Genomic DNA, 26,618 nt, shown 5'->3' with positions numbered 1-26,618 from the left:
GAGATACGGTCTCACCATGTTGGCCAGGCTGGTCTCGAAGTCCTGACCTCAAGCAATCCTCCCACCTCGGCCTCCCAAAGTGCTGGGATTACAGGCATGAGCCACCACACCCAGCCTAAAGCAAATGCTTTCTTCCTATATTATTCTCTAAATTCTTCTATGAAATAGAAAACTCACTTATAACACAGGATGCACTCTTCCTGTGTCTAATTAAAGTCCTATGAAAGCTGAGATTTAAAAAATTAAGGTTATTATATCCATATAACTTTTTGTATTGCTTCTAAAGTCATTGTACTACTACAGGACTTTGATTTCTGGGTCTAAAAAAGATACCAAGTCCAGCTAAATCTTAAACACTGACAGCAGTTAAAAGCCTCATCTTCCGACCCAGGAGAAGATGACAATCAAAATAAACTGTGTTCATGAGACACAGGGCCAGAAATTAAAACTATTCAACCCCTCTAGGCCCAGGGACTATCACAGAAGAGGTGGACACATAAGATTGGAAGAGCTGATATTGAGAGATAAAATTAGTTTAGTTTCTCTATAAATTAAACACTAATATCAAAGGTACACTGATGCAAGACCACCATCTGTGTCCCTATGCCAGATTAACAAGGTTTTCTTGGGACATTAACCCATTCTTTAATTAAAACATTACAAAAGGTTATAAAATGATTTATGGAAATTATATATTTTGGTCAAGATGATTAAAATTTAATAGATTTGTTTATAAAATTTGAGAGACAGATTTAACTGGCCTCATACTGTCTTTATTAGAGTTTATTGTTTAGAAAAGTAAGTCTCTTCTCTCAAAGAATAAAGGTTGTGAAATCTTTGAGTTATCGCTTTGGCTAAATGAATGACTGATTTTACAATGACCTGTGTGTGATCCTGTTCTGTCATTGGTTATTTTACCAATGCTTTGATTGGAATGACATTTTCAGATTGCCTTGAGAAAATAAGGGTGACCTACAGAGCTAGTAAAAGCCTCTTAGAAAAACTGGCCCCATACCTTGTCTTTACAGGGTCCTGACCTGCGGTAAGTGAAAAATGTCACTTTCTAACAGGGCTAGGAACCTCAAGTTTTCTTGGGACCTTGAAAATAGAAAAATTCAACCAATTCATACAGGTATCTATAGGCGCAGAAAAATCCTTGGCTGAGACTGAGGCTTTTAAAAAGGTCTAAATCAGCTGGGCACGGTGGCTCATACCTGTAATTTCAGCACTTTGGGAGGCCGAGGTGGATGGATCATGAGGTCAGGAGATCGAGATCATCCTGGCTAACATGGTGAAACTCCCTCTCTACTAAAAATACAAAAAATTAGCCAGGCATGGTGGCACACTCCTGTAGTCCCAGCTACTCAGGAGGCTGAGGCAGGAGACTTGCTTGAACCCGGGAGGTGGAGGTTGCAGTGAGCCGAGATCATGCCACTGAGCCGAGATCATGCCACTGCACTCCAGCCTGGACAACAGAGCAAGACTCTGTCTCAACAACAACAACAACAAAAGCTCTAAATTTTAGATTCTTTATGAAAAGGTTCCAACAAAACCAATTAAAAAACAACAACAACAACAAAATAAAAGCGAGAGAGCAAACCTATATGGCAAATGATTATTCTTGCTGCACTTTATCCAAATAATCAAGCCAATCATAATAGGACTAAAACTTATTTTACAAATAAATTGGCCCTATTATAATCTTGTATTTAATAAAATTGGAGAACTGGAAAGAGAAAAACTATGTTTCAAAATAAACTATAGTACATCTGTAATTAGATTCTAGCCTTGCCTAATGTTTGTCCATTTTTATTATTTTCTACAATTTGGGCTGAATTCTAAAATTTTTCCTGGCTACAATTCTCCAAAATAATGTTGTCAGTTTTTTTTTTCCTTCTTTCTTTTCCTTTTTAATCGTGATTTGAAATCACTAAATATTAAGCTATGCTTTTCTTAAAGCCCTGTAAACTGAAGCTAGACAACGTCAACTTTGGAAGAAAATAACAGGAACCTATTTATATACGTAAATCATTTTCATACCTGCCTACTGACATAGAGACTTCAGAGTAATATGGTTTATGTCAGTTTTCCAGGATTGTTCTCCCTTTATGTTTGTTTGTTTGTTTGTTTCTCTCTCTCTTCCTCCACCTATTTTTTTCTTCATGGGTCATGAGACTTTACAACCTGCTAAAAATGAGCTTTCCTAACAACGTGGGACATATCTGTCTAGAAATAGTTGTCTTAGTCACAAGAGGCCAGACAAAACCCCAAGACTAGAGACGCGTTTTCTTCTAAAATGCATTTTCGGAAGACTTTTTTTAAAAGGGGAGGGGAAGAAATGCAAACGGAAAATAAAAACTTGGTGCCTCAATTTACTATGCCAAAGGAAAAAAAAATAAGCTGGATGTTTTCATGCAAGAAGATACCTTTCCTTTTGTCCCTAAGCAGAAAGCTACAGATAAAAGGTTAAATATCTCTACAGGTAACTACTCTATGCTCACCTTATCTTACATAAAGAGCTGATTTACTGGGCGTGAAGACAAATATATCATTGACTATTCCCCTACCTGCTCCTTTTCTCTCACAACACGTGGATTCAGTAATGTGACCACACTCTCCCTCTTTCCCCTCCAGCTTGCCTTCCCATTTAAATACTGCCGGCCTCAAAATCATCTTTGGAGAAAGGCACAAACCACACCCTGTTTCTGTGATTCCATGTTTATTCTTCCAGGAATGTCCCTAACCTTAGCAAAATAAAACATCTGAATTGATTGAGACCTGTCTCAGATACTTTTTGGTTAACAGGCCCAAATCCAATGTGACTGGTGTCCTTATAAGAAGAGGAAATTTGGACACAGGTAAACAGAAGGAAGACCATGTGAGGACAGGGAGAAGACAGCCATCTGCAAGCCCAGGAGAGAGGCCTCAGAAGAAACCAGCCTGCTGATGGCTTTATCTCAGACCTCTGGCCTCTAGGACTGAGAGAAATCTCTTGTTTAAGCCACTTGTCCATGGCACTTTGTTAAGCCAGCCCTAGCCAACTAATGCAGGCACAGTGCCCCCAAACAGTAAAGATCAGCGATTTCTGTGTTAAAACACAAATCCTTCAAAAATCAGATTTCATCTATCAACATTCATGCCATTTTTATAGTGTCATGGGACAAATCCTTGGGTTTTGGAGAGATCTGATTTTTCCAGGTACACAACATCTCACCAAATTCTTTGACCCTTGTTCTGTCGAGAACGCACCGGCTCAGGAGAGAAAGAGCACATTCTCTATTGTAATGTAAAAACATATTTCGTAGCCTTTCAAGCCATTAGGAAGGTAAGAGGTTTCTCAAGTATTGCAACCACCCTGCCCCACCACTGTCGCCCACTCCAGAGGATGGGAACTAACCCCATCGCCCTTCTCTTGTGGCAGACTTCCAGACACCGCAGGCCTCTCTTGTGTCTTAGGGCTTACGTTTAATTCCTTCTACAAGGAATTAAACTCTGTCCTCTCTCCCTTTTCCAAATGGCCTGGCCTCATCCCTGTGTGTCCTGTGTCTCTTCCGTACATCACCTCCACTTTTTCAAATTTCCCCTCACAGGCTGGTGGCTGAACTGAACCCCGAGTGCCGGGGAAGAGTTGTCCGGGACAGATGAGCACACAGCCGCCAACTTGCTGGCGTCAGCTCTGCAGCGTCTGCGGCAGTCTCAGGGAATCACCTCTGCGGCCCGAAAGGCTCAACTCCTTCTCACCACCGCACTGACTAAGCAGGTTTTCTTCAGCCTTAACATACGCACTAGTTGTCTGGACCTGAGGGCAGGACGCCGCATTCATTACACTCCTTCTTGTGCGTCAATATTTGCCTCCAAGATTAGGGACCCAAAATATTTCTGGTCCCTGACCACTTCAGTTTCCTCATCTGTAAAGAGAGCGTGGCAATGTCTGTCCCTCATCACAGGGCTGTCTGGGGGTCCACGGAGCTACGAGAGGTTAGGGACTTAGAAGGGAGCCTGGATGTACCTATCCGCAGTCACTAACAGCCTTGCTGATATCACTGTTCTATCCAGGCAATGAGGACAGCCTCAGGGCACACGAGAACCCCTCTTCCAGACAGCCCATCAGCCCTCGCCCTGCTCAAGGGTGGTTCTAGGGCTTCCTTTGTGGAAGGCATCTGAGGACGCCTGCCCCTGGCAAAACAAAAGCATGTGGGGAGAGCCACTTGTTCCCGCCAGAGCCTGTGGACACTCTGCCTGGTCCCTCCGAACTCCAGCTCCCTTAGAGAATTTTCCCCACTGACCAAAAACCTCAGCAGAGTGGATTTACATTTCAATCAAAATTACCCCTCGAATAAAGGGACCTCTGGCACATGGTGCAAACTGTCCTCACTGTGTTCCACCTTGGGTGAAACGGAAAAACACAACCACAAGAATACAAAAGAATACTCAAATTTATAACAGCCGTGTCTTTCATAAATACTTATTTCAGACAAAATTAAGTCTGAAATGCCCACATACCATCTGGTTTTAAAATTATATAGCAGAAGTTTGGGGAAAAAGACTGACAAAAAATAATTTGATTTGTATACAAGTAAAGGACTAGAAATGTGGTTAGCCTAAAAAACAGGAAAAGGTCAAACGGATATTTTGGTAACCTTGAGAGCTGACATTAGTTGTTTTGTATAAAAGCTGCTTTCCTCATGCTTAGGAGGAAAGTGAAAAGTTATTCACTTAAATTACATACTGAACAATTTTGCAAAGCCTTCTGAAAATTTGGAAAATTTTGCAATTTTGCATACTGTACAAAATTCATGCAAATCCTTCTGGCCCTATGATCAATCAATCAACTTCTTACTTTAAAACTTTAGAGAAACTAGTTTCTAGCGTCCCTGTACCACTGCCCATAATCATTATTTCTGTAAACATTGTGTAGGTGGTGTAATATCACCCACTTTAATACTTTAGTTCTTTTTCTTATTCTAAATATCACCAAGGTATTATCATGCTGTTATTAAGAATTTCTGGCCAGGCACGGTGGCTTATGCCTGTAATCCCAGCATTTTGGGAGGCCGAGGAGGGCGGATCACGAGGTCAGGAGATCGAGACCATCCTGGCTAACACAGTGAAACCTCGTCTCTACTAAAAATACAAAAAATTAGCCAGGTGTGGTGGCAGGCACCTGTTGTCCCAGCTACTCAGGAGGCTGAGGCACAAGAATGGCACGAACCCGGGACGCAGAGCTTGCAGTGAGCCAAGATCACGCCACTGCACTCCAACCTGGGCGACAGAGTGAGACACTATATCAAAAAAAAAAAAAAGAAAGAAAAGAATTTCCAGGGAAATTCTTAGGAAACATGGTTACTATTATTTTTCCTTCGCGAATACTTTTTTTTTTTTTTGAGACAGAGTCTTGTCGCCAAAGCTGGATTGCAGTGGCATGATCTCGGCTCACTGCAACTTCTGCCTCCCAGGTTCAAGCGATTCTCCTGCCTCAGCCTCCTGAGTAGCTGGGATTACAGGCGTGCACTACCACATCCAGCTAATTTTTTGTATTTTTAGTAGACACGGGGTTTCACCATGTTGGCCAGGCTGGTCTCGAACTCCTGACCTCGGGTGATCCACCCGCCTTGGCCTCCCAAAGGGCTGGGATTACAGGTGTGAGCCACCTCAACCAGCCTTAGCAAACGCTTTTAAGCATTTGGACTCAGATTGCTTAAACTTAGCATTAGACTAAGACTGGTTATGAATCTAAGAAAGAAAACACAGAAGCTACTGAATTAGAAGTGTGTACTTGCATTTGTTTTCTGTTAATGCTGGATAAGTCAAACTACACATTGTCCTTTTTAGGCCTCTCATTTCTTATGCCAGTATGTTGCAATGATATTCCCTAGATAAAAGTTTCCAGCGAGGCTAAGAATTAGCAATAATTCCATCAAGGGTTCAGAAATGGCAGCAAGCAGTGAGCTAAGTGACTATTGTACCCCTTTGGCTCTGTCATCTTCCCTGCCAGCTTCTTTCAAATGCACTGTCACCTTGGACAGGCAACTGACATCTGTGAGCAGGGAAACTTACCACATGGCAGAGCAGTCAAAATTCACCAACAGCCATTTGTGAGGATTAAAGTTGAATGAATCTGCAAACTGACAAAGAACAAGAGTAAGAAAAAGAAAACATTTTCCTTATAAATGTTTAATTATAAAGAAGACCCCATACATGATAATAAAAATTTATGGCACAACTAATCCACAGTGGTAGAGGCCAGGTAGGGTTGCCCAGAGGAGTAGTAACTTGCGGTGGGTAGGGGAGTCTTCTGGAGTGCTGGAATTGTTCTACTCTTGATCTGGGTGGTAAGTACATGGGGGTGGGTATATGTATTTAGAGTTGATTTGTACGTTTTGCTATATCTAGATAATACCCTCATAAAATGGAACAAGAATTTTAAAAGTTTATATTCCCAAATGAAAAGCATTTTCAAATTTACATAATCTAATGTGACATAAAGTGTATCCATATTATATTTTAAATTACCGGAATATTTGGAAAAATCAGAATTGTCCTTCACAAGTACAACGTACAGGAATTGTACTGATTTGGCCTGTGAAATACTTTATGCTTGAAGTTCCTTCCACTTGCTGAGCTAGCAAAGTTCTCAGACTACACGTGTCATGATAAACAGTGGGAAAGAGGAAATTTTATTACTAATCTACAGTAGGTAGGGATAAATCCAGTTTTCATTTAATTGATGGGTTCTTTTGCCGGCATTGCTGTAACATATCAACAGTTCTCCCCATTTACCTAAATGTTTCTCTCTCTCTTTTTTTTTTTTTTTTTAGTGACAGGGTCTTACTTTGTTGCCCAGGCTGGAGTGCAGTGGCATGAACACAGCTCACTGCAGCCTCAACCTCCCAAGCTCAAGTGATCCTCCTGCCTTAGCTTCCTAAGTAGCTGAGACTACAGGCATGTGCCACCACACACAGCTAATTTTTAAAATTTTGTTTGTAGAGACAGGGTGTCTCATTACGTTGCCCAGGCTGATCTTGAACTCCTGGGCTTAAGCCATCCTCTTGCCTCAGCCTCCCAAAGTACTGGGATTACAGGTGTGAGCCACTGCACCCCGACCAGCTCCTTTATTTTTAAAGACAATATTCAAGTTCATTGTATTCCTAACAGCTACAGACTCCCATAGCTGGAAGATCCTGGGTAACAACTGTGAACAACCGGCTCTGGCTGCGTGCATCAGTGTTAGGGGCTACCTTATTTTCAAGCAGAAAATAAGAGATTTCAACCACGAAGAGTGGCAGAGGACAACACTCTGTGTTTTCCCTGAGCTGTCATGAATGGTGCTTTCTTTTTCAAATGCATGTCCTGGCTTTTCAAATGCATATCCTGGTTTATCACCTGACTGGTGAACAGGAACAGGGTCCACCTTAATGGCCAGGGATTTGGCCATGTGGCTAGATTCATAATTGATACCGAAATGAAGGTGGCTGCTGCAGTGAGGCCCCAGTCTGGCTGACTCTCCTACTGGGAAATTTTTCAGTCTTCCCAAGGCCCTAGGGCACCTCCTGTCTACTTGGTTTCAGGGATGTGCACCGAGGAGGCAGCAGAGGCTTGAGGGACCCGGGGGCATCCTGGGAGGCGTTTGGTCGGTGGATGACAACCTTCCACATCGACCCGCTCTGGAGACCCAGGTTCATTTCCTTCTAGGTTTCAATAAAAGTAATTCTGAGAAAGGGACAGGAAATTACAGCAAGTTTCATTTGTTGATAAAAGGAGACAAAAGGTTAAAGAGGAGCTCTGTTTGCTAGGAGTTTTATGAGTTCCCTCCTATGGGGCTGATCTGTTTAAACTTCTCTCATTACCCAGCAGTGATATTTTCCTCCTGCTGACTCGAGAGAAAGGCTCTTATCTCCAAGGGCAGGGCCACAACAGGATATTGCAGCCTCCTTATCTGCCCCACTGAGACGCACAGCCCTCAGCTGGGCATGGAAAGAGAGTCGGGAGCAATAATGCAAGAAAAATGGCAATGACTCATTGTAGAGTATGAAATCCTGTCTGCTGCTGATAGGATCTGGCTGGAAAGCCCATTGCTGTGGTGGTCTGACAATGAGGCACCCTTCCATGAAAGATGAAACCTCAAGTTGTCAGTTCATGGGGAAAAGAAGAGCAGTGGTAGGAAAAGATCACGAACCCTAAACCCGATACGCAGAGTTACAAAAGAGCATCAAGCTCAGGCCAGCCTTGGGGAGGGCACATAAATCCCAGAGGACTGCTTAGCCCTTCCTCCCTTGAAACTGTCCCAGGACAGATATTTCAAATAATGGAGATTATCTCCATCATGCCATGCATTTATATGATACAGAGATTTACTCTTCATTTCCCAGCACCAAACACCCACCAAACTAGCTACCGGCAATGAACTATATCAGCTGGGTACTGGCATCACATTATGAGAACTTCTCATATACTATGCCCTCTCCCCAGTGCGTACATAGGCCTTGGAAGCTCCATTTACCCCCAAGGATCCATCATGTAAGTCCTAGGTTGTATTAAGTACTCAACGAGTAATTATTGAATGAATGAGTGAATGAATGTGATGGAGACATAAACCAGAATACTACTTCATTGATTAGTAGTAAGAGGATTATTCTTTCCAAAGATGGGGCCATTTGTATTCTATACCTCTGGTACCCACTTTTCTGGTATTACAGCATTATGAGAATTCAAAGTTGTAATTAGAATAGTGATTAGCAAGCCTGACATACAAGCAGAGGAAAGTTTCAAGGGAGAAAGTTTTTCTAAGACATGGTAGAAAATAACAAAAGCACCTAATGCAAGTTCAGTATTTACTCTCTGCCAGGCACTGTTTTTAAGCCCTTAAAACATGATTAACTCATCTACCCCTGGCGACAACCCCACATGGGATGTATTCTTATGAAATCTATTTTATGGAGGATAGGGAGGATATCTAACTCACCCAAGGGTACACAGCTAGTCCTAAGGATAAATCTAGGATTCAAATCAAGGAGTCTAATGCAGAGGACTGTGCCCTTCATCCTCCATCACACATGGGTGAGGTCTCACGATACCTCCTGCCCCTTGGCAGAAAGCATTTCTTTCTTGGCCACTGCCACAGCTCCCCTGCTTTGCTACCTCCTTCTCTTGGACACACTGCCAAAGACTGCCTCTCAGGACCCTCTGTGGCATTCAAAGCTGAGTTCTTGGGGAGGAGAGACTTCCTACCCTATGAGCCACCAACAACAGTGAAATCCCACTTGAGTCTGAAATAACACACCACAGTATATCAATAAGGTCATTTCTTTGTGTTAAGTCTGTACCAATTTACATTCTGTTGTTTTTTGGAGAAGCGGAGTGTTGGTCAATAATTTTGACTGCTACTTCTCAAAAGAAGCAGGCATTTCACTTAGCATTAAAGACCACGCTTTACAATTTCCAGAAGACTGCCTAGGGGCATTTAAATGCATTGGTATCTTCTTGTTCAATATTGGTTAAAGTGAATATCATGTTCAGATATATGGGCAGAACATGACTGTCATATTGAACCAGATTGTATGGAATTGCGGGTTGGTATTTTAAATCACTCTTTTAAGTCCATTAAGATTTTATTTTGTTCCTACTTTCCCACAGTTTTATAAGCTAACATCTATTCTTTCTGTTTGGGATTTGTGTAGATTGAAATGGAACTGTAAGTGTCAGGAGTATTTCAGGAGGACAGGCTGTATGACTGGGGAAGGCTCTCAGCCCCTGTTCTGAGGAAGTGGGAATTGGTTCAAACATAATTGGCTAAAACAAACCGCAATAGCAAGAGATTGGATGTCAGCTCCTCAAGAAGGGAGCGGTCAATAACAGAGCACTGTGAAAACAGCCTTAGGGAGAGCAAAGGGTGCACCTACCTCCACTCCATTCAGAAGGTGCCGGAACTCAGGGCAGATGAATGCACTGCCTGCGTAAGCTGCATCGACGTGCAGCCACATGTCTTCCTTGTTGCCTAAAGTACAGAATCAACTTGTGAGTCCCCAGACGGATGCCTCACCACGGAGCCTGCCAGCTGACCTCGCCCTGTCTGAGCACCTTCTTGCGTAGAGCATGCCAACAATATTTGCTGAAATAATGGCTGAATCCCCCAAAGGCCCCCTCATTCGAAGGCTCTAAAGCTGAGGACATGTGTGTGCTGCTGGCCCCAGACACACACCAGGGAAAACGGAAGCCACTGCACCACTTGGTTTTCTCTCCTGACCCTGGCGGCTGAGTGTAAATCTGAGGGACCATCGTGTGACAGCCTCATGTTACTCACCTGCATTTCTCTCCAGTGACACCACCCTTTCCACCCACCTGGAATTCTCTTCCTGGTTCCCTTTGCTAATCCATTCTCAAGTCCTCCCCGAAACATCACCCAAGGGGAGGTCTGCACACAGTCCACTCTGACCTCTACCTGCCCCACTCCATCCCCACCACCAGGTGAAGTTCTTTATTTTACACCATCTTAGACCATCCCCTCCTTTCTTCATGAGCAGAGTTTCTGTTTTCCAACCATGCATAGCAGCCTTGTGGGCAGGGGCTGCCTCACTCAGGAGCTGGGAGAGCCACAGATGTAGCATGCTCCCTCAATTTTGACAGATCTGGGCTCAACTCCCGCTTCCAGTTGCTCCCCAGCCAAGGGGTCCTATCTACTTCTCCAAGCCTCACTCTCCTCCCAGGAAGATGGAGATGAAACAGTACCCATAGACCCAAGGGATGAGCGAGGGAATATTTACAATGTGCCTGCCAGGTCCCCAGCACTGAGCAGGGGAGAAATAAATGTGGCTTCCGTGGTTGCTGCCTCTCAGCCCTAGGCACTCAGGAGAGTAACAGTTGAAGGGTGAAGGACTGCAGAGAGGGCGCAAGCCACCCTCACCTCATAGGGTGGATACCAGTGTCAGGGCACGATGGGGTAGATGTCAGGGTCAGCACCTGCATTTGTAGGGATCCATGGATTCATCGTTCACTCACCATCCATGGTGCTCATTGTGCAATGAGGCGTGAGACTCTCAGGGGCCCTAATTAGTCACAGTCCCAATCGGGAGGGCTCCACTGTGGTGACCTCATTACCACGGGAAGGCCCCACCTCCAATATCATCACCTTAGGTTAGAATTTCAGCAAATGGACTTTGCGGGGGACACAAACGTTCAGACTACAAAAAGCTTCAAATTTACACCTATCTTCTGATGGGATCTGAGGTTTTTCTCAGCCTTACTGCTGATTTGAGCTACAGGGATGGACATCCCATGATTACTGAGTGACTCCTCAGGGAGAAACTCTGTAAATCCTAAGGCCTTGTGCTCTTCCTGGCTCACTGCTGCATCCATCTGGGGTTATGCAAGCAACAGGTGAGACTGATTCTGGGGGAGGTGATGAGACCCTAAGCCTCAGTTCAGATCCACACTGCTCTGTGACCTTTGGCCTCCCATGCCCTGGGGTGGATATTCATGTCTGCAGGACACACTTGACCTTGATCCAACTGAGGGCTTTCATCCTGATGATCAAACTGAGTCAAAGCTTTGAAATGCCTTACGTCTTTTATCAGCTTTGTGGAGGACTGTATTCTCTCTAAGCTTGCAGTTGGCCTACAACTCCTGCAGAAGGGAACTTACAGACCCCTAAGGGAAGTGGACTCTGGAGGGCTTCTCTGGTTTCCATGGGGACGCACAGAGCTGTGGGCATGCCTCTGCATTCTGCATCTCATATGTGATCCGCTAACAGCACACACTGCATAGCACGGCCCATCTAGGAACCAGGCAGACACAGAGACCCGCGGCCAGAGCTTCAGGAGTGGCATGCACCAGGGGCACACCTAGCCCTGAGGCAAGGCTGCCTCAGTGGGGAGAAATGGGACAGCCTCACACCCCTCCAGCTTCCTGCTGTCAGTGACTCTTTCCTTCTGAGACTTCCCGGGAATTTGCAGCAGGCCTGGCTGCCCTTCCAGCTGCACGTCCTCTCCCGGTTATGCTGGCACCTCAGCATGCAGCTTTGGCTGCCTGCCTTGTGCTATTCCCTTCCTCACTCCTTGAGATGGCCCCCCAACTCAGCCCATACCCTCGTCCTCAGTTTCCCCACTTCCCCACGGCAACCTAAGTGACTTCAACTATCCACTTTTTGTATCCCATCTTCTTCCCAGTAAAACCTGCCAGACAACTGATCCATCCAAGCAGACCAATCTGAACACCCTTACTGGCAAATCATTTCAAATGCAATAAAAAGAAAATGTCTTTCCTAAGGCAGAAATTGGAAGAAAACCATCTTCTGATTTGTTTTCTTTGTCAAATGATGGTGGGTGAATAACTTATCTGAATTATGTTAGATTATTCTAATCATATATAGAATAAGGTCAGCTCAGGATCTCAGAACAGTCCCGCTTGGAGTTGGAGAATGCTAAATATCTGGTGATAGGAAAATGGTAGCAGGAGAGGGAAAGTAGGTAAAAAGGTGCTGACTTAATTGTTAAGGTACCACCAACAGTTAGTAATATACCACCATCAATAAAAATGGAATTGTTGGCTGGACACAGTGGCTCATGCCTGTAATTCCATCACTCTGGGAGGCTGAGGCGGGCACATCACCTGAGGTCAGGAGTTTGAGACCAGCCTGGCCAATATGGTGAAACCCCATCTCTAATAAAAATACAAAAATTAGCCAGGCATGATGGCATGTGCCTGTGATCCCAGCTACTCGGAAAGCTGAGGCAGGAGAATCGCTTGAACTCGGGAGGCAGATGTTGCAGTGAGCTGAGATTGAGCCACTACACTCCAGCCTGGGCCACAGAGCAAGACTCCATCTCAAAAAAAAAGGAACTGTCAAAACTGACCTCCCCTGTACATTCTGCCAATGAATGAAAGGGTTTTGGCATTCACCCATGTCAGCTCCTTCTGCATAACCCCAAAAGCAACCTCAGTGTTTCAAACCAAACAAATCATAAATCAAACTCTGTCCACAGCCTCCAGCCTCTACAAAGAAAAGGCGGCCTCAGACAGCAGGAAGGCCTGAGCTGGATCCATCCAGGGGACTGTGACTGGCAGGTGACACACGCTGACTGTCATCTCCATGGTCCAGCGGGCAGCCCACACTGGGCCCAGGGGACAGCAGGCCATGTGGGCTCTGTCCGGCAGAAGACCTCGGCCCTTTAAATCCGATAGCCCTGGGGAATTACATCAGCCAGCTACCGGCCAGGACATTCAGTTCTTAGCCTGACATCTGAGTCAGAGGACTTCAAGTTGCTTGGCTGAGCTGATGAAGATTTGCAGCTGATGAGGCCAACGCTGTGGCTGCAGTCCTGAGTCAGCCAGCTCTATCCCTTCTCCCCAGCCTGGGGCTGTGCACGACCACTTCCCGCCAGTTGTTCTTACAGCTGTGTGCCACAGAGCATAAACGGTGGAGCAAAACCCTGTGAGAGCGGGTAAGTCTATGCCACCCACCTCCCAGTAGTTCCCAGCGCTGCCTTCCTTGCTGTGCAGCAATGCACTCCACCTTTGGGATGGTGCATTTTCCCTGCATAAATTCATCCTCTGAATAATCATGTGGGGAAATATTGTTATTTTATGAGCACAAGTGGGGTTTTTGTCTTCACTTTACAGACAGCATAAATGAAGCTCAGAATGTAAGATTCACGGTGGATCCTGGACTGGACCCTAGCTTCCTTGTCACCAATTCCATGTCTAGCTCACACAAGGGCACCTGCACCTTGAGCACTGGCCTTCCCCAGCTGCTGACCCCAAGAGGGGAGGCCAACACCCATGAGAGGAGGGTCCACTCCTCTGAGTATGGACTATGGGTGACTCTTGGGTTAGGAGAGGTGAAAACTGTGCTTGGCTTATGCAGACTAAGGATGAAGCCAATTCCCTGGTAGCTGTTGTGGGATCTGGCACAGGCCACAGGTATGTGGTCTGAAGGCCCCACTCAGGCAGCTCCACTCACAGCCAAGTGGTCAGAACATTCCCATCCCAGAGGGACAGGGGGAGCCCCCTGAGCCAGTGTCCCTGCCCTACGAGGGTTCTTCTGTCCACAGAAGCAGCTTCAAGGCCTGCTGAGTTCTCAGAGCTACATGTCAAAGGTGAAACTCTAGGAACAGAGCTGCTCATTCATATTCACCTTTTGAAAACACAGCATCCTAGTCTCAATGAGAAAACGTAGGATCTCGGAATGAGGAAGGGAGGAGGTGAGAGTGACCAGGAAAACATCTGAAGCACAGATTATTCCTTGGCAAAATCCAGTTTCATTGTGTTGATTTGCTAAACTACCTTCAGCAATTTTCTTAACTGCATTCAGTAATTCCAAAAAAAAGGTGAAAAAGGGATATACCAAAGAATTAAATTCAAGCGTGGACAATTCTCATATCAGGTGTATGCATGACCCACATATGAAGGTGGTTACTCTAAGATTTTGAAGAGTTTATTCTCCTCAACAGGGCCAACACAACCTGCAATTTTACATAACTTTTATGTTGCTTGGAATTTTTTTTTCTTACAAATAGTGTATTGGTAGAACTAAGCTCAGCTCTTTTCCAATTAGCCCAAATTCTGAGTTTGTGGAGTTCAAGCTAATGAGGTTTGTGTTACTGCAAATACGAGAAGAGCTGGGCAAACCATCACAATATGATGTTAATGACAAGAAAGAGAGATCAACGAGAAAGGTTTGCTAAATTCCCTGTATACAGAGAACATTTTCCAAAAAGAAAATGGAATCGGATACTTACAGATAGGACCGACTTCTAAGAGATTGTCAAAGGAGCAGCATGTTGTGGTCCCCAGGGTGGCAACCACCTAGAGGGTAAAAAGCAGACAACCTTTTATTTCCCAGGTGCCAGTCACTGCTGTAACCTCCACACAAGCAACTGCTGCCCCATGGTCCAACCCAGGGCCATTAGCCGAGATCCCAATGAATGTCTGCTACATGGAAACGTAAGCCCATGGATGCACATTGAATCTTTGGGTGAAAGCACCACAACAGGTTAAGAGAAACAGATTTGCAGACAGAAAACTAAGCTCTGAGGTTAGAAACCGGGAAGCTGCAAAAGATTTTCCAGGGTGCCTTGGGGCAGAAACGAAGCAATCTACCATCTGGACAATGATACCTATATTCTACTTTATGAAATATACATATATATGTATGTGTGTATATTTTTGTTAAATTTTAATTAATGTTCTAGTAACATTAGTGTAACTATGTTCTTATATTCCATATATACATTTTAATTTAATTATAATCTAGTTAAATTTATAATTAAGTTATAATTAAAATATACACAAGTGTATATATTTTATTTTCTATATATATATACATATATAGAGAATGTAAGAACATAGTTACTACTATGGAGCAGAAGCCTGGGATGTTTTCCTAGTTTGGGGGGGTGTGTGTGTCTCTGTGTGTGTGCACATGTGTGTGTGTGCATACACACATGTGCAATGCACAGAGCAGAGCAAGCACAGTAGAGATGAGGCTCCCTCCAGCAGGCCGCAGACTGCCCAAGGCACTCGTGGAATGCTTCTTTCAGAACAGACTTTGGCATCAGTTAAGAGTCACACTAGGATTTTGAGCAAGAGTATCATTTACCAGCTTTAATCCGCTGCCTTTCTCTTTCTCAATGATACTGTTCCCAAAGATTAATTGAACCCTCAGGAGGTCATGAGAAAACACTGCTGACATTAAAAATAATTTTAAAAGGGATGTTCTGAGAAAGCATTGAGTGCTGTCAGTCACACAACCCAGAAAATACGGGCTAGGAGTCACTGTGGCCTCTCCCGACCTCTGAGGACCTTGTGGTGCCACGATTGCACTGGCACAGCCTGATTGTGTTGTCCCCACACACGTGTCTGTCTCTCCCTCCAGACCCATGATGCTCCCAAAACCAGGGACCCTGTCTCATTGTTTTGTGTTGGGCTGAGCATTTGCACTTTGCTGGACATTGCATAGATGCTGAAACCTATTGCTGAATTGAAACAACTCTCTCCAAAGGATCAAAACGTACATTATGTTTACAAAACCAAAGGGCCTAATTGATTTATGCAGGTCACGTAGTCTAGATAATGAAATTTCTTTGCCGATGCGACAAGAGTGTGGAATAGAATTAAATCTGTGTGAGCTTTATTGAGCCCCCTGTAAAGTCTTAGCAATGCCATGTGTCCTGAGGATAAAGATAGAGAGGTCAGAAACTCGTATGTGAGAACCCCAGTTGGAGACCTTTCTGGCTCCATTTCACCTATGACTGCCTTGCATTTCACCTGGAAACCAACTTTTCCTCTTAGAGAGAGACAAAGTGTTCATGCCCAGGTAGCACAGAGTCAGCCTGCGGAAGGTTCATCTCACTGGCCTTGCCGTGCTCCTCTCACAGGTGGCTGGGCTGGACAAGGTACTTCTCAGACAGAGCAATGCCGGCTCAGGGACCAGAGTTTTCCATGCCAAACCCAGGGGTGTGGGCCCAAAACAGGTCCTGGCTGGACTCTGGAAGGGCTCTCTGTGTCACTGAGCTATGCCCAAGGGAGTCAGTCCCCCAAGGGGCTACCCTTGGGTGCAGCAGGGGCAGTCTGTTTAAATGTAGGCTTTCTTCTCGTTCAGAATGGTGAGCCCAACAAGTCAGGAGATGAACTGCCATTAAAAACAGCTTGTTCCTCACAGTCCCCAAGGGGAGGGGGACATGGGGAAGCACCAGGGTCAGCTGGGCAGCAGACGGGTCGGGGAATAACAGCGGCAAGGGCCTGTGTTGTGGTTTCCACAGCAAGAAACAGGCAGGGCAAGGGTGAGCAGGATTAGGATCGGCTGGTTTGAATAATTTCAGTGGGCTCTGGGGTCGCATTTGGTCTGCTCCAGGTCACATTTGGAGCAGGGGCTGTCCCTAGATGTCTGGTACCTAGCCCTTGAGTGGTCAGGGCAGGAGGATAGTAGCCCAGAGTGTGAGAGCCCCACAGAGGAGATGCTGGGGTAGGAGCTCTGCACTGATGATTTTGCATTTGAAAGGTGAACTTGCTTTTTTCTTATAAATTTGTTTGAGTTCCCCACACTGGGGCCTGTCGTGGGGTGGCGGGAGTGGGGAGGGATAGCATTAAGAGATATACCTAATGTAAATGATGAGTTAATGGGTGCAGCACACCAACCTGGCACATGTATACATATGTACAAACCTGCACGTTGTGCACATGTACCCTAGAACTTATAATAAAAAAAAAAAAAGAAAAGAAAGGTGAACTTGCAAGTGGGTCCTTTAAGAGCTCTAGGAACCCCCTCTCCCTGAGAAGGGCAGTCCCTCCAGGGTCAGCAAGACCCAAAGGTGTCATAGCATCAGAAGCACAGATAGTAAAAAGGCACAGTAAATACAGATAGTTAAACCATGTATGTGGGGCACAGAGCCCTGGGCTGGAGGTCTAACTCCATGTCACATTGGCACCTGGAAGGGCTTTATTTTTCTTACCTACAATGCAACGTATTGCACTTACAGACCTGCCTGATCTATCAGCTGCCAACGGGCTAACATCTTGCATACCTCAGTGTTTCTCCTGGTGCTGTCAGCATCCTTTCTTAACCTCTGGATGTCCCCTCCTCATGTCAAGCATCAAGAATTCTCTGCATTTGTTTCATTTTGGCAAGATAAGTCATTTAGTGGGAATTGAAGTCAGCGTGTTGTTTTTCTCTGCTATTTGCAATTTCATTTTGACATATAATTGAATGTTAAAGCACTTTGTCTAAGACACCTGGCTACTCAGTTTGTAGAGCATGAGAGTCTTAGAATGCCTTATCTTTGTCCTTAAGAGAATAGCGAAAAAGCAAAGAATGACTTAACAATATTAAAATTGCTTCAAACTTATTTTCTCAACTCCCAGAGTCATATCCTAGAAATGACATATCTCTAGTTTAGCAATTCCTTCTGTTTCATCTGACTTTCTTCAGTTAAACACTAAACTAAATGCAATCGCTTTTTTTTTTTTTTTTTTTTTTTTTTTTTTTTGAGAAGGAGTTTCACTCTTTTTGTCCAGGCTGGAGTGCAGTGGTGCGATCTCAGCTCACTGCAACCTCCACCTCCTGGGTTCCAGTGATTCTCCTACCTCAATCTCCCGAGTAGCTGGGATTATAGGCACCACATCCAGCTAATTTTTTGTATTTTTAGTAGAGAGGGGGTTTCACCATGTTGGCTAGACTGATCTCTAACTTCTGACCTCAGGTGATCCACCCGCCTCGGTCTCCCAAAGTGTTGGGATTACAGGCGAGAGCCACCATGCCCAGCCAATAACTTCTACTATTAAAATTAATATATTAAATGTGCCCTTATCAAAATTATTTTCTCTCTATTAATGTGTGCATAGAAGAGCATCTAGAGTGATGTTCACCAAACAGTAATACTACATTTCTCTTAAGATTTTGGTTAACATAAACCTTTATTCTTAGATTCTTATGTAATTACTGATTTTTTTTTGTTCTGAGTATGAAACATCTTTGTAGAAACAGTAAAACCCGGCCTTGTCCTGGCAGTGGCCTAGGTTGAAAATAGGGGCGATGTTCTTTGTGGCTAACTCTGCAGCAGGCCTAATGCTGAGAGTCTTTCCTATATGATATTTAACTGCCACCACCTTATGAGTTAGATATGTTCGTGATTCCCACTTTACAGTTGACTTATGTGAGGCTCCAAGAGGTGGGTAATTGTCCCAGGACACCCAGATAGGCAGGAGCAGACCAAATGTGACCCCAGGCTTGGTTAGCTCTTGTTGTCCTGCCACACGCTGGGCAAACAGGACCCCTGGGACACCAGCCCCTGAACATCAGTTAACGAGCTCAGCACCTGGGCCATGCCAGAGGCCTCCTCCAACAAACCCAAACGCTTTGCTGTGGTAAGGAGGAGGCCTGGGGGCTGCAAGGACAGTGTTCTAAGTGGCTTGTCTACGTGGAGCTGAGCTACAAGTCAGCCTGTCCTAATTCTCAGAAGCCACTTTAAAGCCAGCACCTGCTCTGCTCCAGGCTCTGATTACCCCGGCTCAGCATCGCTCAATGACGCTAACCTGATTCCAGTCACTCTGCAGAGGCATAATCACATTTGTGCAGGGGGAAAGAGGGGTAGGGGACAGTGCAGGCCTCCATCTCAAAGAGCCCGCAGTCTTCCTGCAGTGGCAGAGCCCAGCACGACCTCCTCTTCTGCATCCTTGCCCCTTCGACCAGCCTGCTGTGCTCACGTAAGTGCCTCGCAGGCATCGCCCTCTGTGGCCTGACCTTATCAAGCAGGCTCATTAGGGAAGCAAGCTGTCCTGAGAAACAAGGGGAAACTTCATTACAAGCCCCAAGCCTGTTCATGGAAGGGCAATGATTCAGCTTTTCTGGTTCAAACCCTGCCAAATGTGCCCCTTGCCCTCAGCAGCAAGTCTTGAATTTTAAGGGATCTACAGCCCCTTTGAGAATATAATGAAGACCATGTGGCTACATCCCAGAAGGACGCATATAGTCATTATGCACGTGCCCAGTTATAACCACAAGGGCACAGCTGGGCAGTGAGACAAGGCTCAGGCTCCAACCCCTCTCATATGAGGGCCCAGACTCTCTCCAGCTGTACAATCCTTTGGCTGCCAGTTAAAGACAACAAACAAGGTGCATTTCCTGGAATGTCCTGTGCTTTTCTACATCTCTGTACGCTGCAGCCCTCTTCCCTCCAACAAGAAAGGCACCATGCCCAGAAGCACCTGCCTGGATATCCCCTGACACAGCTCCTGTGTTCTCTCTCAGCAACAGGCTTTCCAAATCCCCTCTAGGAAGTTTATTTGCGCCCTCTACCCATGTATATATGCATCGTTCTCATCAAATGGCATGGAGATGGGAACATACCTGTCTTCCCCACCAAGAACCATGCCATGAGGAAAGAGACCATGGCTCGCCACACACCTCCAGGGCTGGTACGGTGCCGGTGCATGGGGCAGTCTACAGCAAAAAAGTGATTCTCCTCTCTGATCTGACACCTACAATTGGCCCACATCTGTGGCTTCTGTCAGCAGAAAGTTCTGGAATTTTGGTCTTTAGGGCAAAATTCCAACAGAGGCATATTAATTTGGTCCTTCCATCTTCCTCAAAGAAAATAAAATTTGATTTTGTTTCTCTTAATGAAATGTGTAATCTTCTCTTTTGTGCTTCTGCCTCCTCCACCAGCTCCTTCACATGCACAGATAAATCTCTCTCTCAGCACATCTCCCTCGGCCCAACTTGCTCCAGCAATGGCACTGTTTACTCTTCTTTCCTTCACAGGCAAACTTCTTTATAAAGGAATCCATTCCCATATTTTTCATTTCCTCATTTGCCCAGTGGAATCTGAATTTCACCTGCGGACACTCTAGTAAATAAACTCCTAAGAAAATCGTAAATTATTTCCTCTTAGCAAATGAATGAATGGATGAAAGAATGAGTCATCTCTTAGTGCCTGTATTACTTGGCACCTCCAGCAATTTCACCATTACATTTCTTTCAGTAGAAGTCACTATTTTAACATTATGTTTAATAACTTTTTATAAAGAAACTTTTGGTATAAATTGGTACAATGTTTTTGAAGGAGAATGTGATAGTACATATCAAAAGTCTTGGGGAAAAAAAACCCATCTCTTTCATTAAGTAATTTCAGGGCTACAAATCATTCCCAAGAAATTCTGATAAGTAAATTTTCTCATTTACTTATCTTACTTATATAAGATACTTATGTATGGTTTTTTTTTTTTTTTTTTTTTTTTTGAGACGGAGTCTCACTCTGTCGCCGAGGCTGGAGTGAAGTGGTGCCATCTCAGCTCACTGCAAGCTCCGCCTCCTGGGGTTCAGGCCATTCTCTCGCCTCAGCCTCCTGAGTAGCTGGAACTACAGGCGCCTGCCACCACGACCAGCTAATTTTGTTTTTGTATTTTTAGTAGAGAAGGGGTTTCACCGTGTTAGCCAGGATGGTCTCAATCTCCTGACCTCATGATCCGCCCACCTTGGCCTCCCAAAGTGCTGAGATTACAGGTGTGAGCCACCACACCTGGCCACTTATGTATCTTACTTATTTACTTTGTTTACATAAGTTATTATAGATAAGTAAATAAGTAAATGAATAAAATTTTTAAGTGCACCAATTACTACAAGAAAGAATGTAAGTAGGCCGGGTGCTGTGGCTCATTCCTATAATCCCAGCACTTTGGGAGGCCAAGGCTGGCAGATCACTTGAGGTCAGGAGTTCAAGACCAGCCTGACCAACATGGTAAAACCTCATCTCTACCAAAAATACAAAAATCAGCCAGGTGTGGTGGTGCATGTCTGTAATCCTAGCTACTTGGAAGGCTGAGGCAGGAGAATTACTTGAACCTAAGTAGCAGAGGTTGCAGTGAGCTGAGATCACACCACTACACTCCAGCCTGGGTGACAGAGTGAGACTCCGTCTCAAAAAAAAAAAAAAGAAAGAAAAAAAGATAATGTAAGTAAGATGGCAGGGCGTGGTGGCTCACGCCTGTAATCCCAGCACTTTGGGAGGCCAAGGCGGGCAGATAACAAGGTCAGGAGATCGAGACCATCCTGGCTAACACGGTGAAACCCCATCTCTATTTAAAATACAAAAAATTAGCCAGGCGTGGTGGTAAGCACCAGTAGTCCCAGCTACTCGGGAGGCTGAGGCAGGAGAATGGCGTGAACCTGGGAGGTGGAGCTTGCAGTGAGCCGAGATAGCACCACTGCACTCCAGCCTGGGCAAAAGAGCGAGACTCCGTCTCAAAAAAAAAAAAAAAAAAAAATTCAATGGTTTAACACTAGCTTATTGCTAGGATATTAGGATATATATATACACACACACACGCACACATAAAATAATATATAATTTATTTAATAGGAATTCATAAAATATGAATTTTATGAATACATAAAATACATATACATACATACATGTATATGTATGTGAATTCCTATTAAATAAATTACATTTATATTTAGTTATGTTTTATGTATGTGTGTACATATATGTATATATGAGAGAGATAGCTGGGAAAAATAGAGATATAATAGAGTACTATGCGACTTTTTAACAAAATTTTACTTTTATATAATATATAATGACCTGAAAAAAATGCTTATAATATTTGATGTAACGAAAGAAAATCTGACCAGGCATGGTGGCTTGTGCTTGTAACCCCAACACTTTGGGAGGCCAAGGCAGATGGATCACTTGAGGTCAGGATTTCGAGACTAGCCTGGCCAACACTTCGGGAGGCCAAGGCAGGCGGATCACAAGGTCAGGAGATTGAGGCCATCCTGGCTAACACGGTGAAACCCCGTCTCTACTAAAAATACAAAAAAATTAGCCAGGCATGGTGACACACGCCTGTAGTCCCAGCTACTTGGGAGGCTAGGGCAGAAGAACTGCTTGAACCTGGGAGGCAGAGGTTGCAGTGAGCCAAGATTGCGCCACTGCACTCCAGCCTGGGTGACAGAGTAAGACTCCATCTCAAAAAGAAAAAAAAGAAAAAGAAAAAAAATTGATTCACATACCAAGAGAGAAGAAATGATGGAATTCTATGAAATGCTCAGTTAAAACAAGAGAAGGCAAAGAATAGAAGACCAAAAATGAAACAAAGAATAAGAGCAGCAAATAGGAAAAGGTAATAAATATTATAGATATTTATCCAACTACATCAATAATTATTTTAAATATCAATGGTCTAAATGCACTAATTAAAAAAGGGTAATGGGTGCACCAAAATCTCATAAATCACCACTAAAAAACTTATCCACGTAACCAAACACCACCTATTCCACAAAAGCCTATTGAAATAAAAAATTAAAATTAAAATAATTAAAAATAAAATAAAGCACACAGACTGTCAGAATGGATAAGAAAACAAGACCCAACTATATTTTGTGTGTAAGAAATGCACTTTAAATGTCAAGATACAGATTAAAGGTATAGCGATGTAGAAAAATATACCATGCTAACACCAATGAAAATAAAGCTGGAATAGCTACATTAATTTTAGAAAAGTGGATCAAGAAAATTATTAAAGAAAATTGTCAGGGATAAGAAAGAGCATTACAGATATAGGGTAAAGAGGAGATGAAGGAGTAGGAAGTACCAGGAAATCTGTCTCCCAGCTAAACAAAACTTTTACCTACTGGCAGAATCTGTTTGATGCAATTATTTTGAAACTCCGGGGTCTATTGAAGGCTTGCAACTTCCATATAAGGGTTGGACAGTAAAATACAGTCAATTTCGGTCAATTTTAGCTCTAGTACAGTAGTACCTACCCATCCACCACCCCCAGGCCCATGGCACATAGCTGAGCATGTGTCCCTGGAGCAGCTTGCACAGAGCTTGCAAGAGCCAAAGTGAGAAAAAGGAAACTGTCCTCCAAATATTGGGAGTCTGCACTTTGATTGTTGATTGTTGATTACTGATCCCAGTCACAGGTGCAAAGAGGTGGTGGCCATTGTTGTACACCCTACCCATTGCTGCAAGACCCACCTTATCCAACTGAAGTGACTTCTGGGGGATAAAAAGGGCCAGTGCCTTTCCCCCCCTTATTTTCCTCTTTTCCCTTTTTAAGGATACAGACAGTGTGAAGACTTGGATATTCAAAGACTAACACCTATGTAGGGGAAATTAGAAAGTCATCACACATACCCAGAAAAGACACAGGCTCAGAAAATAACTGAAAGAATCTTACATTTACACCTAAGGCCAATCATCATGGCATATGAGAGGCAGGACTGGATGGCAGCACTGGACAGAGCAGCATGTGGAGGCTCATATTTGTGAATTTTAGCTCCAGGTTGACTGCAAGAACAAACCAGCAATCCCAAGAGGACCCACAGACCCTGTGAAGGAAGTTAACTGCTCCTGCAGGTCTCAGGAGACACCCTAAGTACTGTGAGTGCCCCAGCTGCAGAAGTGGGAAAGGGAGACCCTCCTCTCCTGAACACACACCCCCGCTAGAGAAAGTGAAGGTGTGTTGCGAGAGAAGTTTCCGACTTTACCTGGATCTGAGTCAATTTAGAGAGTCGAGCAAAATACAGGGGTAGAGGAAGCAGCAGAAAGGCCCTGGGAACTCACTGGGTTCCCAAGCAGGTCAGTCCTGCTGGCACCTCGGGGATCCATTGGGAAGGCAGCCAGAGGAGCAGGGGGTAAAACTTCACAGGGAGAAAGAAATCTCCAGCTGAACATTGTAACAGTTTGAATGGATGAGAAGCCTCCTGGCCAGAACTCGGGGTCGGTGCAAATCCAGTGTGCAGACTCCAGAGGGAGGGGAAAAGCCAAGCCCTTTTCTTTCATAGCTGGGAAGTAGGTAGCCTGGGGCAAGTTTTCAAGCCCCTCTCGCCCACACCCAGAAACAGACTTGGGGCTGTTGGCAGGGGCACGGTGGGAGGGAGACAGGCCCTTCGGTTTGTGTGGGAGCTGGGTGAGGCCTGTGACTGCTGGCTTTCCCCACTTGTCTGACAACCTGCATGACTCAGCAGAGGCAGCCATAATCCTCCTAGGTACACAACTCCAGTGACCTAGGACTCTCACCCCCATCCCCCAGAGCAGCCGCAGCAAGACCCACCCAAGGAAAGTCTGAGCCCAGACATGCCTATCCCCACCCCTGCCTGGTGGTCGGTCCCTACCCACCCTGGTAGCGAAAGACAAAGGACATATAATCTTGGGAGTTGTAGGGCCCTGCCTACCACTGGTCCCTCTCCATACTACTACAGCTGATGCTCTCTGGAAAGCACTACTTCCCGGCAGAAGGCCAACCAGCACAAAATCAGAGCATTAAACCACCAAAGCTAAGAACCTTCACGGAGTCCATTGCACCCCCTCCCCAACTCACCTCCACCAGAACAGGTGCTGGTATCCGTGGCTGAGAGACCCACAAATAGTTCACACGGAAGGACTCTATGCAGACAACCCCTAGTACCAGCCCAGAGCTGAGTAGACTGCCTGGGTGGCTAGACCCAGAAAAGAGACAACAAGCACTGCAGTTCAGCTCACAGGAAGCCACATCCATAGGAAAAGGGGGAGAGTACTACATCAAGGGAACACCCTGTGGGACAAAAGAATCTGAACAACAGTCTTCAGCCCTAGATATTCCCTCTGACAGACCCTACACAAATGAGAAAGAATCAGGAAACCAACCCCGGTAATATGACAACACATGGCTTTTCAACACCCCCCAAAAAAATCACACTAGTTCACCAGCAATGGATCCAAACCAAGAAAAAATCCCTGATTTACCTGAAAAATAATTCAGGAGGTTAGTTATTAAGCTAATCAGGGAAGCATCAGAGAAAGGCAGAGCCCAGTGCAAGAAAATCCAAAAAACAATACAAGAAGTAAGAGGAGAAATATTCAAGGAAATAGATGCATAAAGAAAAAACAATCAAAACCTCAGGAAACTTTGGACACAATTTTAGAAATGTGGAATGCTCTGGAAAGTCTCAGCAATAGAATTGAACAAGTAGAAGAAAGAAATTCAGAGCTTGAAACTTTGGACACACTTTTAGAAATGTGAAATGCTCTGGAAAGTCTCAGCAATAGAATTGAACAAGTAGAAGAAAGAAATTCAGAGCTTGAAACTTCAGAGACACTTTTAGAAATGTGAAATGCTCTGGAAAGTCTCAGCAATAGAATTGAACAAGTAGAAGAAAGAAATTCAGAGCTCAAAGACAAGGTCTTTGAATTAACCCAATCCAACAAAGATAAAGAAAAAAGAATAAGAAAATATGAACAAAGCCTCCAAGAAGTCTGGGATTATGTTAAACCTAAGAATAATCAGTGTTCCTGAGGAAGAAGAGAATTCTAAAAGCTTGGAAAACATATTTGGGGGAGTAATTGAGGAAAACTTCCCTGACCTTGCTAGAGACCTAGACATCCAAATACAAGAAGCACAAACAACACCTAGGAAATTCATGGCAAAAAGATCTTCACCTAGGCACATCAGATTATCCAAAGTTAAGATGAAAGAAAGAATCTTAAGAGCTGTGAGACAGAAGCACCAGGTTACCTACAAAGAAAACCTCTCAGATTCACAGCAGATTTCTCAGCAGAAACCCTACAAGCCAGAAGGGATTGGGACCCTATCTTCAGCCTCCTCAAACAAAACAATTGTCAGCCAAGAATTTTGTATCCAGCTAAACTAGGCATCGTATATGAAGGAAAGCTACAGTCCTTTTCAGACAAACAAATGCTGAGAGAATTCACCATTACCAAGCCACCACTACAAGAACTGCTAAAAGGAGCTCCAAATCTTAAAACAAATCCTGGAAACACATCAAAATAGAACCTCTTTAAAGCATAAATCACACAGGACCTATAAAGCAAAAATACAAGTTAAAAAGCAAAAATGAAAAACAAACAAACAAAAAAAGTACACAGGCAACAAAGAGCATGATGAATGTAAGGGTATCTCATATTTCAATACCAAAATTGAATGTAAATGGCCTAAATGCTCCACCTAAAAGATACAGATCCACAGAATGGATAATAACTCAGCAACCAACTATCTGCTGCCTTCAGGAGATTCATCTAACACATAAGGACTCACATAAACTTAAGGGGTGGAAAAAGGTATTTCATGCAAATGGACACCAAAAGTGTGCAGGGGTAGCTAGTCTTATATCATACAAAACA

The 26,618-nt window shown here is 44.3% G+C and overlaps 1 protein-coding gene across 2 annotated transcripts in view; it reads right to left on the bottom strand.

Moving 5' to 3' along the window:
- DDC (dopa decarboxylase) overlaps positions 1 to 26,618 on the bottom strand; it is a 107,258-nt gene that overhangs the window by 28,198 nt on the left and 52,442 nt on the right. The window contains exons 7-10 of one of the 2 annotated variants that reach the window (XM_032758072.1): positions 14,733 to 14,799; positions 9,900 to 9,994; positions 6,058 to 6,125; positions 3,449 to 3,799 (exon numbers count right to left, since the gene is read on the bottom strand). In XM_032758072.1, coding sequence (XP_032613963.1) covers positions 3,727 to 3,799; positions 6,058 to 6,125; positions 9,900 to 9,994; positions 14,733 to 14,799 — 303 coding nt within the window. In that variant the 3' untranslated portion in view covers positions 3,449 to 3,726. Of the gene's footprint in view, positions 1 to 3,448; positions 3,800 to 6,057; positions 6,126 to 9,899; positions 9,995 to 14,732; positions 14,800 to 26,618 lie in introns of those variants that run through there. The other variant, XM_058431539.1, reaches the window with a different exon arrangement.

This window comes from Hylobates moloch, unplaced genomic scaffold (assembly GCF_009828535.3).
Source record: "Hylobates moloch isolate HMO894 unplaced genomic scaffold, HMol_V3 SCAFFOLD_1, whole genome shotgun sequence".
NCBI classification, from domain to species: domain Eukaryota; kingdom Metazoa; phylum Chordata; class Mammalia; order Primates; family Hylobatidae; genus Hylobates; species Hylobates moloch.
This window is presented reverse-complemented; position numbering and strand designations above follow the sequence as displayed.